We start from the raw sequence: 12,612 nt of genomic DNA, 5'->3' as shown, positions 1-12,612 counted from the left end.
ACCTGTACAAGCTGCAGTCCCTGTAGTGCAGACCTACCCAAGCTAGCTCAAAACTAGCTTGCATAATCACCAGTAACAGGAGTAGCCTCAGCAGCACAGAGTGGCACAAGCTGTAAAGTCCACCCAAGGAACTGCACCAGAGCATGAGCTACTCTGCTAGAGGTATCTAAACACTTTAGAGCTAGGTCAGGTGCATCTACAAGAGCTGCAGTCACTGCAGTGGCTACAATTTAGACAAGACCTGATGCCCTACACAATGGAATAAATGTGTTACTCAGTGACTGCATCTATGTGAGCAGTGGACTGCGCAGTTGTTACTGCACAGTCATTTAGTGCTTGCTTAACCAAGTACTAAATGACTGCACAGTAACCGGAATTGCTGCTCAGTACCAGTGCCGCTCAAGGTTTTTTAGATGCTTGTTACTACTGTGCAGTAGCGTCGCCATTATGGTTCATGCCTGTTGATGCTACGGCACCACAGCAACAAGCTACGGCACTGTAGCATCTCATGTAGACACACCTAGTGTGAGAGAGCTGTTAGCACGATTCTCTAAGCAAATATCTATACGTAGAAGGAACCAGTTATGAAAAAGAAAACACTGAGGAATACGAAAGCACCCAAATAGCTAGACGATTATAAGCAGGATAGCAGAAATAAGGAATAAAATCAAAGGTGAACACAATCTTATGTAACAATTTCAGCAAGGTCATGGTAATGTGTTTCTTAAATGAGGTAAAAACTGAAAACTGAAAACAATTTTCCCTCCACCTTCCCCCTTTTTTTTGTAAGAGAACACAGAATAAAACAATGACCCATACACTGAATAAATCACTCCAAAAGAAATAATTTCAGAATGTGATCTTTCCTGTCCTGGTAACAAAATCAAATAGCTTTTAATAGCTATTAGCTATTTATGAATAGTAGGCAGACATTTCTGTTCACAAGCAATGGAATGTAGTGCTTATGTCCCAATCACAACTTCAAATGCACCTTGCTAAAATCTTTACACAGCTAAGCTTACCATGAATAACAGTTTTCTTTTGAAGGAATCTTTGATCCTGGTGGGTAATAGTTTCCATTATTGTCATAACAGCCGCAGGTTTCAACACACTTCATATTTTCTTCATTAAAATAGGGTTTATCATCTGGACAGTTTGGGTAGCAGCCTGCAGTAGGAAAGAAATACGCAGACACTTTTTCTTTAAACAGGAGGTGATTTTAGCCCATACAAATATCTAAGCTCTAAATGGATTTTGCATAGAGGGGTTGAATTTTATCTTTTGTGTCTGGCTGCATTTTTTGGCAATCCAATAAATTACTGTCAGTTTGGGGGCATTAACTAGGATCTTTTCCCTAAACATGTTTGTGATTTCTTTAGAGAACTACAGACTATTAAGAAAGACTTCATGATCGCTCCTGTGTCTTGTCCTTTTTAATAAAACCTTTCATTATGTTGAGTAGTAGGAACCGTGTTCACCATATGTAATTATCCTTTATTAGAAAAATGCATTATGCACAATCCTTTTTACCTTCCAGGCCTCGTAGTTCATGACTGCAGTTTCCACTTTTGTTCCTGCAGGTCTTTATACATGGGGCCCCACATGACTTGTAGTGCCACTCACATTCCTCTTTTGGGTTGTAGTAATCACAGAAGACAGCTGGAAGAGGGAGAGATGTGAGAAAATATACATTAAAATGCTTCTCAAGAGCTCTATTTCCAGAAATACATTGTGTACAAATCTCATTCCTTCAGTATATTCCTGCATATAGTGACCAGGGAGTTATCTGGTTTCTAATTTGATGCAACTGTTTTACTTCTTCAGTTGTGTTCAGAATAACGAGGTTACAATGCATCAAATGGAGACATACAAAAACAATAACAACTCAGTTAGCTAGGACATAAAATATTCTGTCTCTATCATGCCTTGCCATTTATTTATACTAAACCACAAGCCCAACAGCTGGGCATACAATACAGTAATGTAGCTTAGTAGGAGATAATGGTTTTATTTTCATGATAGCTACAATTACAGGCTGGTCCTTACTAATTTATTACTGGCTCCTCCTAGAAATACTACAACACCTCTCACCACACAGTATTTAACCCTCCTTACTTTTTCTTCCTTACTTATTTCCCTTCTCATTCTTAATTGCATTTTGTCCTCTCTGCCTCCATCCAGTTATAGGATAATACTCACGACAAATGGATGGGGTTCTCCATGAAACGCAGATGCCAGCCTCATTACATTTTTGAGCATATGCAGCTACTGCTGTACAGAAACATTCACAATCTCCCCCAGTGTCACATGCACAAGCGTCCGTCACACATGCCTCATAATATTCATTTGGTTCAATCTGTTTAAAGAGGAATATGTCATGTTTAACGTTTTTATTTCATGCATTTGTCATCATGCTTTGCAATAGCAATTCACCTTGCCCTTTAAAATTGGACTCAACATTTGAAGTGAACAAACTGCTTTGTGATATAAGAAAATAAAGGCACTGTAAACTGGGAAGGAAGTCTCAACAAGAATGTTTCAGTAAAATGAAGTGAGAATGTCAAATTGAGGACACAGCATGAGTAATTATAAAAGAAGTGACTACCCTAAGAACTGTGTAATATTATACATTCATTGGGAAATAACATGTGATTAGATTAGTATATGCTGTCATAACAATCAGTATGTTAACAATTAGGTATATTATCAGAAGCTGGTCTTGATGGACAAAAGAACACAGCCTTGAATCTTTCTATCCCATTTAAAAAAGTGGGACCTGGTGATACCTATATCACCATCAGTAGCTTTTTTGGTGTACTCATCTACATAGCAAAAATAGAGGAGATAAATATGAATGAAATTTCTGCATAGTCCACCTGGAAATAGTACTGACTCCAATTTGTCTGCTACCACCGATCCAGCTTCTACTGAAAACAATGGAAAATTCCTGTTGACTTCAGTAGGGAACTAAATGAGGTCCACCATGATTAAGCACCTTCCACACACATTTAAATACACATTAGAACAGTAGCAGAGAGCCTTTATGTTTTGTATGGGGATTGGCAACTCAGTGCATATCCCTCAGGCACCCTGTAAACAGTATAATCCCTGCTCAGGAGAATTTCACACGAAAGGTTTACTATACCTGAGAGTGGCAGTTTGCAAATGCTGCGCTGGTGATGATGCTGCACTGTTTTTTTGCCCAGGAAGCTCTGTAAGGGTTTGTAGTGCAAGGATTCTTGCTCCCTTTGGTATCTGGACAAGATGGAGACACTTTCCAGCTGTTTCCAAACTCTATCACATCTCCTACCACAGACTGACTCCTAGTGGTAAAGTCATTGATGCCATTTCCATCAAAGTTTCCACACAGGCCACAAACCTGACCCTGCATAAAGATGTGGACAAAATAACAAAGGTAAATAAAACCTGTGGGTAACAGAACTCTTGACTTTTCATATTTAATGTGGACTGTGGCTGTCCAATGAACGTATCTTGCTTTCCTCTGAGAATACATTTAAATAAAAATATTGCTTTTGCCTTTTGTATTGAATTTTGTCTGAAGACAGAAGTAGAGTGGACCTTCTTTTTTATTTTAGTATTTGTTTTTAAAAAATTGATTAATTAGCTACATTTTGTTTTGGACATACCTTATTAGTGATGATTTTTAGGTCACTAGTGATGTAACATGTACAATCTGTGTGCAATAAATTACACAACTAGAATAATTCCAATGCATTTTGTAACTCTAAAGGAGTTGCACTGAAACGTAGAAAACATGAAATCACATTTCTTTCACGTACAGTCTTTTGTTCCACTGTGCCTTCATTTTCTCCTTCAACAGGTAATAACAAAGTAGATTCAAGATAGCTGGCCTGTGTTGCATGGCTTCGAAACTTACCTTAAAATTAGGGCTGAGTTTAATAAATACACTGGTTTTCTTATCCCACATGACTATTAGCCCAGCATCAGTGTCAATCACCAGGTAGAGACCCATGGAACGGATGGTGAATGGCATTTCCCCTCCAGGGACCCTCTGTATCACTTCAAAGTTCCCATCACTGAGTATCAGTTCATAGCTCTGAAATAAGAAGAGAAACCAAAAGACAGTTAAAGAGCCAACTGATGTTCCTGGTTTCATGTATCATTTTCAACATCACTATCAGGAGGCGCTACTTCACAGTCAGGGCAGCTAGGACCTGGAACCAAATTCCAAGAGAAGTGGTGCTGGCTCCTACCCTGGGGGTCTTTAAGAGGAGGTTAGATGAACACCTTGCTGGGGTAACTGACCCCATTACTCTTTCCTGCCATGGCAGGGGGTCGGACTTGATGATCTGCTCAGGTCCCTTCTGACCCTACTGACTATGAAACTATGAAACTATAATTATTATAACTATCATAATTAAAATGATTCTATTCACTAACTCATTATTTTATTAAACTACTCACCCTCAGAAAAACTTTAATGGACTTTGAGCAAGTGGTTCCAGTAGTACCACAGGGGATGTTCTCAGTGATAACTCGGAAGGTTCCTCCCTGGCTGCTGTTGTTCATACCACAGTAGTTCTGAGGGGAATGATATTCATTGTTAGCAATGAAGTCACCATATGTACAAGCACAAGGTACTTCCTTATTGTAATAATCCAAGGAAGAAAGCTCAGTACCTGGACCAGTGTGTATTCACAATCTCCACTGAAGCTGTAGCGTTTGCTGTCAAAAGTGATGTAATGCCCATCTCCATAAACAGTGCAGGTTGCCAGACAAGATTCATTGGTGCATTGCCACTGTCTGTTTTTACATGTGCTAAAGAAAAAAGTCAGATGTCCCAATGTAAAAATGGAATCACCACTACCACCAAAACACTTTTATGGCTTCATTTCTAATACAGATGCATATTCAATTAAGATTCATCTGTTCTTTAAGTATGTGCTTAATGAACAGCATTGGAAATATAAGATTTCCTTATTCTAAACACTAATGCACTGTAACTCTGTATAAACAGCAGATAAACCCCAGGCATGCCCAAATATTAAATTACTTGATTATTCCATGAATGGTTTTAAAACATTTTCATTTTCAGAACTCCTAGAAGTTTTTGAGATGTATATTCTATGTAGGGACTGCAGACAGATTAAGAGGGTACAAGTGTGCATCTCTATTGGACATGACAGCATCTAAAGTTCACTCTTCTCCTGACCGCTTCCTATCTATTCTCATTTGTTCTGCTTGCCTATGAAAAGAAGAGAACCCACTTTTTATGATAACCATTCATTTTGTTATTAGTTGATAAGCAAATCATCTTGAACTTTCATTCCTAGCCAAATTATAGTATGTAGCTATATGCATTGTATCAATGCTCTAGTGAATGAAATGTGACTTCCACTCATAAGCCTTAGTATTGCTACAGAAAAAAAAGATTCTTCTATGTTTTAGTTTATATATTTTATGTCCAACATATACCTACCAAGTGTTACAGCCAACTTTGATTGTTTCCCCTGGTTTGTAGGAGTTCTCATTGTGAACACATGGACACTCTTCTGCCGGTATGCAGGCACCTTGCCCATCTGCCACTAGATTGCCAGGACAAATGCAGCCAGAGAGACATTGTGTGCTGTACTGTAAGAACCATATGAAAAATATGATTTGATAAATGGTGTCAGTGGAAGAGACATATTCAACTGCTGCAGCAAAGACTTAGTTTTGGTCAAGATAGGAAAATGTGTTCCAGCAGATATAAAATATCCAGACTTACGCATCCCATATCAAGAGTCTGACAGCTCTTCTGGCACTCAGCTCCAGTTACACCTGCAGTGGTGTTGGTGCAGTTAAAGTAGACCATTGGAGATTTACAAGCTGTTGAACAAAAAGGCCGTGAGGAATTGCAAGTCTGGCATAATGCTATCAGTTATTGCAATAGTAATTATTCATTATGAACGTGTTTCTAGAGAACCCTGCTTTTAGTGTTAAGATAAGGAACACACCATGATCAGAAAGATCCAGTGGTTAGTAAATAATCTGGATTTGCTCTGTTAAATATTTCAGATCTTCACTGAAATCATATTATTTGTGTGAATGGACATAGGCATTTATTTAGCATTATAAATAAACGTAGAAACTCGTCAGTTATTGTTAGAAACTTGAAAACAAAATCCTCGCTGTTATTAACTGATAATAATGAAATCCATTTTTCATTTAAACATTGTAAAAAAAAATTCATTGAATTTATATTAAAATCCAATTAATCCTTTTGTGATTGCTTCTGTAAGGACGTTGTTACATGTTAAACTTAGGCAGCTTCTGGAGCTCTTAACCCCTGGTTTTTCCAAACATTAACATCTAAAACTAGTTTTAAGAACTTTGGGAAACTTAAAGTTACACCACTCCAGCCTAGGTTTATCTCTGACCCCTGTTAGCCCCACTAGGCTACACATTAATGTAAACACCACTCCCCCTGCCCCCCGCCCATCCACTCCCCTGCTGTCCCAGATTGGGCCCATCGCCCACCCCTCTGCTCTCACCAGTACTCTGCTCACTGCCCCTCCCCTTCCCACCCCTACTTGCTTGTGGCTGCCTGTGCTATCTGTCCCAGGGGAGCAGGTAGGGAAGGGTTAATCTGCCTGCCCTTCCACTGCTACCACTGCTTCTGCTCTCTGGGCCAGATGCAGTACAGAAATGTACAGCAGCTCAGTAGTGGTGGCGGCGAGGAGGTGGGGGCAGGCATGGAGAGGGAACTGGGGGAGCCCCAGAGGGCAAGGGGCTAGGAATGGGACCGGGTGGGGGCAGGGTGGGGGGATTCTTACCTGCTGACCTGAACTTGTGATTGCTTCAAACTCAAGCTAGCACTAACAGCCATCAACATTTGAGCAGCTCACCGTGTAACGTGTAACAAGGCCCTAATTTAGGCACCAGATTGTTAAAACATGCTATTTGCATGTGTAATTACAACACTTGTAAGCATAAATGGCCCAGAGTCCTTGTTTAATCAAACTCCAGTTGATACTAATAGAATTTTTGTTTGAGTAGGAAGCGTAGGATCAGGCTGTACGTCTTGAATTAGCACCTCCCAATCAATGTACAGTAAACTCTCTGGTAACTGGCACCTTACAAGCCAGCATGCTCTGTTAACTGGCATGCCGGCTTGTAAGGAAAAGTGAAACCAGAAGTGCCCACCATGGCACTTCCAGTTTCTCTGAGCCCCCATAGCCCGGGGCAAAGCAGCCTGTGCTGCCAAGCCCCCCACAGCCTGGGGGCATAACAGGTTGCGTGGGGCTGTGTGGGGCCTGCCTCCCTGTCCCACAGGGCCTGCAGGGCCTGCAGGAGGAGCGGCAATGCCATGGCAGGGGCAGAAGGGATGGAGGGACACGGCAGGAGAAGTGGCAGCCAGGGCCTTTCAATTAACTGGCATATTTTGTTATCCATCATCCCCCATTCCTGGGGGATGCCGGATAACAGAGCTTTTACTGTACTATGAAATATATAGATGAACTAAAAATATATAGACGGTACCCTGAATATTAATATAATTAAATATAGTGTTTGGCATAAGTCACTGGCTTCAGAGCAATAGTTGGATGTTAATATTTTCTCTTCTGTTACATGTAGAATGGCATCTGATGTATGCTGGAATCGTGCTTGTATATAAAAGTGCAATATGTGACCTCCCTGCTTTCCAGTGTTTTATTCTCTGGGACTTGATTGTTTTCTTCTTCCTACCAGCCATTCTACTTTTTTTATGTAATGCTAAGACCAAATTTGATCTTGTTCTGAATTATCTGACATATCTTTTACCTCCTAATATATTTATTTCTACTGTCCCAGAAGGTAAATTATGACTCTTTACTTCCCAAGAATAATGCCCTCTGTACTACAGAATTGCTGTGTTGAGAGTTTCTAATCAGTTGCTTTTTTTTGCTTTGTTTCAGATTTTTATCACTGTCACCATTGCAAGAAAAGAATTCAAAAACATGAAGACGCTAGAGGGGATAAAAGAAAAGCTTAAAAGGGGGTTTACCTGGTGCTGGTTTGGCTCCAATACAGTTCAGTTTGCCACGTGTGCAAGAGCTGTAGAAAGAGAAAGGAGTGACTTTTGTTTGAAAGGACAGCTAATTATATGGAGAGCTTCTACCTTGCCAGGTTTCTGGTCTTTCCTGAAGAATCTGGAATATCTGCAGTGCTACCCAGTGGCCAGAGGTAGACAGTGTCCTTTCAAAAGAATGGCTGGTATTCTCTGGATATGATTTTTGCAATGGCACAAAACAAATAAGCCTCACACAAAAACAGCCTCAACCCAGTCAATATGACTAAATGAAATCATGATACTATAACATCTTCCTTACTACTGTTGTCCTCAGAAGTAGTCCTCATGTTAAATCCAGGGAATATCAAGTTAGTCCTTTTTTTTTTTTACAATGACTAAGTTTGAGCGGAAAATGTGTCTTATTGAAGTTAAAGACTGGATTAAAGAAAAACTAGTAAATATGGACAGTTCTAAAATATCATAAGCCCTGGCTCACACTGATCACACTGGTTAAGCAGGCAGGGAAACTCACTTGAATTGAATATGCCACATAAAATGGATAAGGTTTCATAATTCCATAATTCCCAATATTCAACCCTGTTGTTTCTTAAGAATCTCTTACCAGACAACACCATTGTCATGAACAACTTCTCCAGAAGATACAATGGATCCTTTGTAGTAACAAGGGCAGCTAGAAGGAGGCACACATTTGCCACTTTCATCCATGTAGGTTCCCTTTTCACAGGTACAGCCATCAACTGGAACAAACTGGATGTTGCATGTGATATCTGGCTCGCTCAGAGACCGACAAGTGGGTTCACAGGAATCAACAGCGTAGCTGTATGTCAGGGTTTTGGGACACGTGGTTGTGTATTTTGCTTGAGAAAGTAAAATAAGGCAAGTTACTTTCAATGCAGCCACACATGCCTGACTTGAAATATGGTATATATGATAAAATAGGCACTGCATGTACATAGATTTAAATGAAATAGCTCAAATTCTGTAGTGACATCCACAGTAATGCAATTTACATGATTTGTATTTTCTATGGTAAAATTTACCTCTGAAATTATCATTTTGGTTATACTTGTGATCTCTGTCAATGTTGATAAGTTTCTTCCAATTTAAGATGAGAATGTAACCTAACCTACATTTATTTGTATGGGTTATTTTTTTCTGTATGTTTACTTTCCCATTGCCTTGAAGTAAGGTAGTATACTAGTGTATTTGAAAGTGATCCAGTCATTCTGTACTACTTCAGTAAAAGTTTCAAGATCCCTGGTATTTCCTTTACCTCCCAACAGGCATTATTCTCACAAAGCATCTCCAATATCTCCCTGCTTACTGCATATCTTACATGACATCTCTCACTTTTTGTTCCCTCAAGGTCCTGCAAAATAGAAGTGAGTTGATGCTAGGCCTTCATCAAACTTGGTTTGAAATTGTACTAGGGGAACCACGATGTCCTTGGAAATGTGGTATAATGGACCTACTGGCTAATCTCTTTTCGTGCAATGAACAGCTGTAAAACTTACTACAGACACCAGCCCTCCAACCGATCAGCTGGATTCCCTTGGTAGCACAGGCTTTGACGTAGGTTGAGAGTGCCGCACACATGCAGTCCTCACTGTTCTCACAGTTACAGCTGTCAAACATACAGTTCTACAAATGCAAGTAAGATGTATTAGTAATCATGGAGCTACCCATCCAAAGAAACTATCCTTTAAGTTTTTGTACTCACATGCCAAATTAGTTGGCAGTAACTAGTCTTGTATTGTATTATGTGGCCAAATTCTACCTTGATTTATCCAAATTTGGACCAAGTGTTGCTCTGGAATTTCATTACTATTGCTTACAGCAGAATTTAGCCCATTAATATCTATGCATTTACATATATATATAAAATCTATGCATATATATATATATTAGACAAGTTTATCTAAAAGTGTATCAGCCATGCACATTGTGATTATTTGCCTGTAAGAGAAGTTACCTTGAACACCTACAAAGACCATCAAAGTCCTTTGCCAGGTAGTAAAACTATTTAATTACCCAAATATATTTTTATTCCTCTTTCTTTACTATTTACATGATAAATTTATAACCAGTCTGGTGTGACATACTCAGTGAAACAAATAAGTGGAAAGAAAGGTACCTAGTTAAAGGAGTAGATGATATGATATAGAGATTAAAGTAAACTTTATTGTGGCCTGAGAAACCTGTCAGGAGTAAATCAGAAATATAAACCAGATCTTCTTGTTTAGCAAATTGTTCTTTTGGTGGTTGTAATCAGGAAATAAACTCTGATTGGTATTATTTTTAAAGTGGAAAGAAACAACTAGCAATTACCACATAGTAAGCATCTGGATTCACTGTTGAGTGGCACTTGGCAAAGGGTCCAGTGGTGGCAATAAGTAATCCACACCAGTGCTGAGCATATTGTTCTGTAAATACAGAAAGGGATATAAATACTTGAGTCATTTGATGGACTGGATTCTTCTCTCAGTTACATCTTTGCAACTTTACTGAACACAGTTGGAGTTGTAGCAGCATAATTTAAAGAAGAACTTGGCTCCATTTCTTAAGAAATAAAAAAATGCTCCTGTTCTCTTTACTGATACCTGAACATAATATCAACTGAGTGAATCTCAAACATAATGGTGACTTTGCTTAAGCAAACTTGTATTTTAGAAAAGAAGGTTGCCATTGCATTACAATTCTTCAGTTCACATCAGCACCAGAGGGCATGTCCCGACGAGTGTGCACATGCGGTTTGTGGCACCTCAAACCCATTCAAGGCACCGCTAATCGTGTGCAGTGCATGTACACCCATTTGCCATGCTGTTTTTTTGACAGTGGGAAATCTTGGTGTCAAAAAGAAAACTGCTGCCAAAAAGACCAGTGCAGTGCATGCAGCAACAGCATGTGCTGCCAGAAACTGGAGCTTGGCTAGCCAGAGCCATGCTCTGACTTCCAGCCAGACTCCAAGTGGCTGGATTGGCACCGGTGCTGCCCCTGGAGGCTCCCAGGATCCCACATAAGGTTGCTGGGGCCAGCACTGGCCCCAGCCTCCTCTACTTCAATTTGGTCACTTTGCCATGTGCTGGAACATGTGTGCAGGAGCATGCCCATAGACAAATAGCAGATGCACAAATATGTGCCCCTGCTATTTGTCTCATGGTAAATGGGCACCCCTGGATGTGTGTGTTCATCGGGACAGATGCAGAGGGTGCATACATGTGTTCAAATGCACTGGTGGAAGTTAAACAGTTTAGATGAAGCGGTTGAAAACCTTGTTGGATGAAGGCCATATAAGTGTTCCTCAACTGGTTGTCCAGTCTACAGAGTTGCCTGTTCTGAAATTTTAATCTGAATTCTTATTTCTTGTCTTTTTCCAGTTTTATTTATTTTTTAATTACAAGACACACATTAAAGTGTATTATTATAACAAACATACCATTTTCTATGCTGAGAGTGCAGGGGTTCTCAAAGTTGTTTTTGACATTAGGACAATCTGCCTGGGTTTTCCAGGTGTTGGCAAAAGCAGCTGATGTTCCTTCAATTACACCACTTGCGGCTTTGAAGTCATCTGCCTGTATATTGTTGAAATTTCCACAGAGACCTTGGGGGAAAGGGAGGGGAAGAAGCAAACAGGGTTTGATCGTCTCATATCAGACCATGTACAATTTCAATGAATAGGAGAAACTAGTTATACTAAGTCTACTCACCACATGTCAGCCCTTTGTGGGCTGGTTCCACATTTATATACAGTTGCATGATGGGTACAAGCTGGATCTTTAGTTGAAGACCATAGTTTGTATGTACAATCATGTAAAATGATGACGGCTTGAAGATGGTGCAATTGGCTGTGGACAAAGAACACAACACATTTACATATTGGATAAAAAATTACCAACATTAAGGATGAGGATTTTCCTCGGAGTAGGCCTTTACTGCACATTGTATTCATCTGAACTGATAAGAAATCCTGTCCAAAGTTCAGTACAATGTTAACTTTTCCTTGTCCTAGATAATAGCCTTCTCTAGTTTTTAAATTTCTTTGGAGCAAGGGAAGAACATGAACTTCTGAATTGATCTACAAATAGACCTTTGCTCTGTAAGAATTATTTAGCAGGATTTTATCCTAGGATTCAGTCTGGAAATGCCCCAGACATCATATATGTATGATGTTTATACTTCCTGTGCATGTAAGGTGGGAACTAAGGAGATCTGTGTAGAGTGAAGGTTTTGTGTTCACAACCAAGGTTCATGAAAATAGGCAGAAGAAATACAGGCCAACTGAATAGCATAGCAGGTTGGAGGTCTGGTGTTTGGGTCACATTATACACCAGGAGTTTGCTTTTACTCACACAGTGTACATGCAGACATTCACCGCATCCAGTCTATGACCACACAGCTTACTTTAAGCTGCATGATCGTAGATTTGGATTGGCATGTGAAGGTATTTGCCAGTCCTGAGAGCTGCACTAGGAATCTGGTAAAAGTAACTCAGGGTGGCAGGAGGGGTGGGTGGGTTGGAGGGAGATAATGGGTCTGCGGTGTGTGTGGTGGGGGGGAGGGGGGTGGTGATTGGTGGA

General features: G+C 39.9%; 1 protein-coding gene across 1 annotated transcript in view; it reads right to left on the bottom strand.

Moving 5' to 3' along the window:
- The window catches only part of LOC102568121 (mucin-5AC), a 65,552-nt gene that overhangs the window by 36,493 nt on the left and 16,447 nt on the right, over nt 1-12,612 (bottom strand). Inside the window, exons 14-28 of the mRNA XM_059722573.1 lie at nt 11,743-11,880; nt 11,472-11,636; nt 10,364-10,458; nt 9,550-9,676; nt 8,637-8,892; nt 8,009-8,058; nt 5,750-5,850; nt 5,462-5,613; nt 4,662-4,800; nt 4,447-4,563; nt 3,899-4,078; nt 3,146-3,385; nt 2,200-2,356; nt 1,531-1,659; nt 1,023-1,167 (exon numbers count right to left, since the gene is read on the bottom strand). Of these exons, the coding sequence (XP_059578556.1) occupies nt 1,023-1,167; nt 1,531-1,659; nt 2,200-2,356; nt 3,146-3,385; nt 3,899-4,078; nt 4,447-4,563; nt 4,662-4,800; nt 5,462-5,613; nt 5,750-5,850; nt 8,009-8,058; nt 8,637-8,892; nt 9,550-9,676; nt 10,364-10,458; nt 11,472-11,636; nt 11,743-11,880 (2,191 nt within the window). The remainder of the gene's footprint in view (nt 1-1,022; nt 1,168-1,530; nt 1,660-2,199; nt 2,357-3,145; nt 3,386-3,898; nt 4,079-4,446; nt 4,564-4,661; nt 4,801-5,461; nt 5,614-5,749; nt 5,851-8,008; nt 8,059-8,636; nt 8,893-9,549; nt 9,677-10,363; nt 10,459-11,471; nt 11,637-11,742; nt 11,881-12,612) is intronic.

The sequence above is a fragment of the Alligator mississippiensis genome, chromosome 2, assembly GCF_030867095.1.
Source record: "Alligator mississippiensis isolate rAllMis1 chromosome 2, rAllMis1, whole genome shotgun sequence".
Lineage (NCBI taxonomy): Eukaryota > Metazoa > Chordata > Crocodylia > Alligatoridae > Alligator > Alligator mississippiensis.
This window is presented reverse-complemented; position numbering and strand designations above follow the sequence as displayed.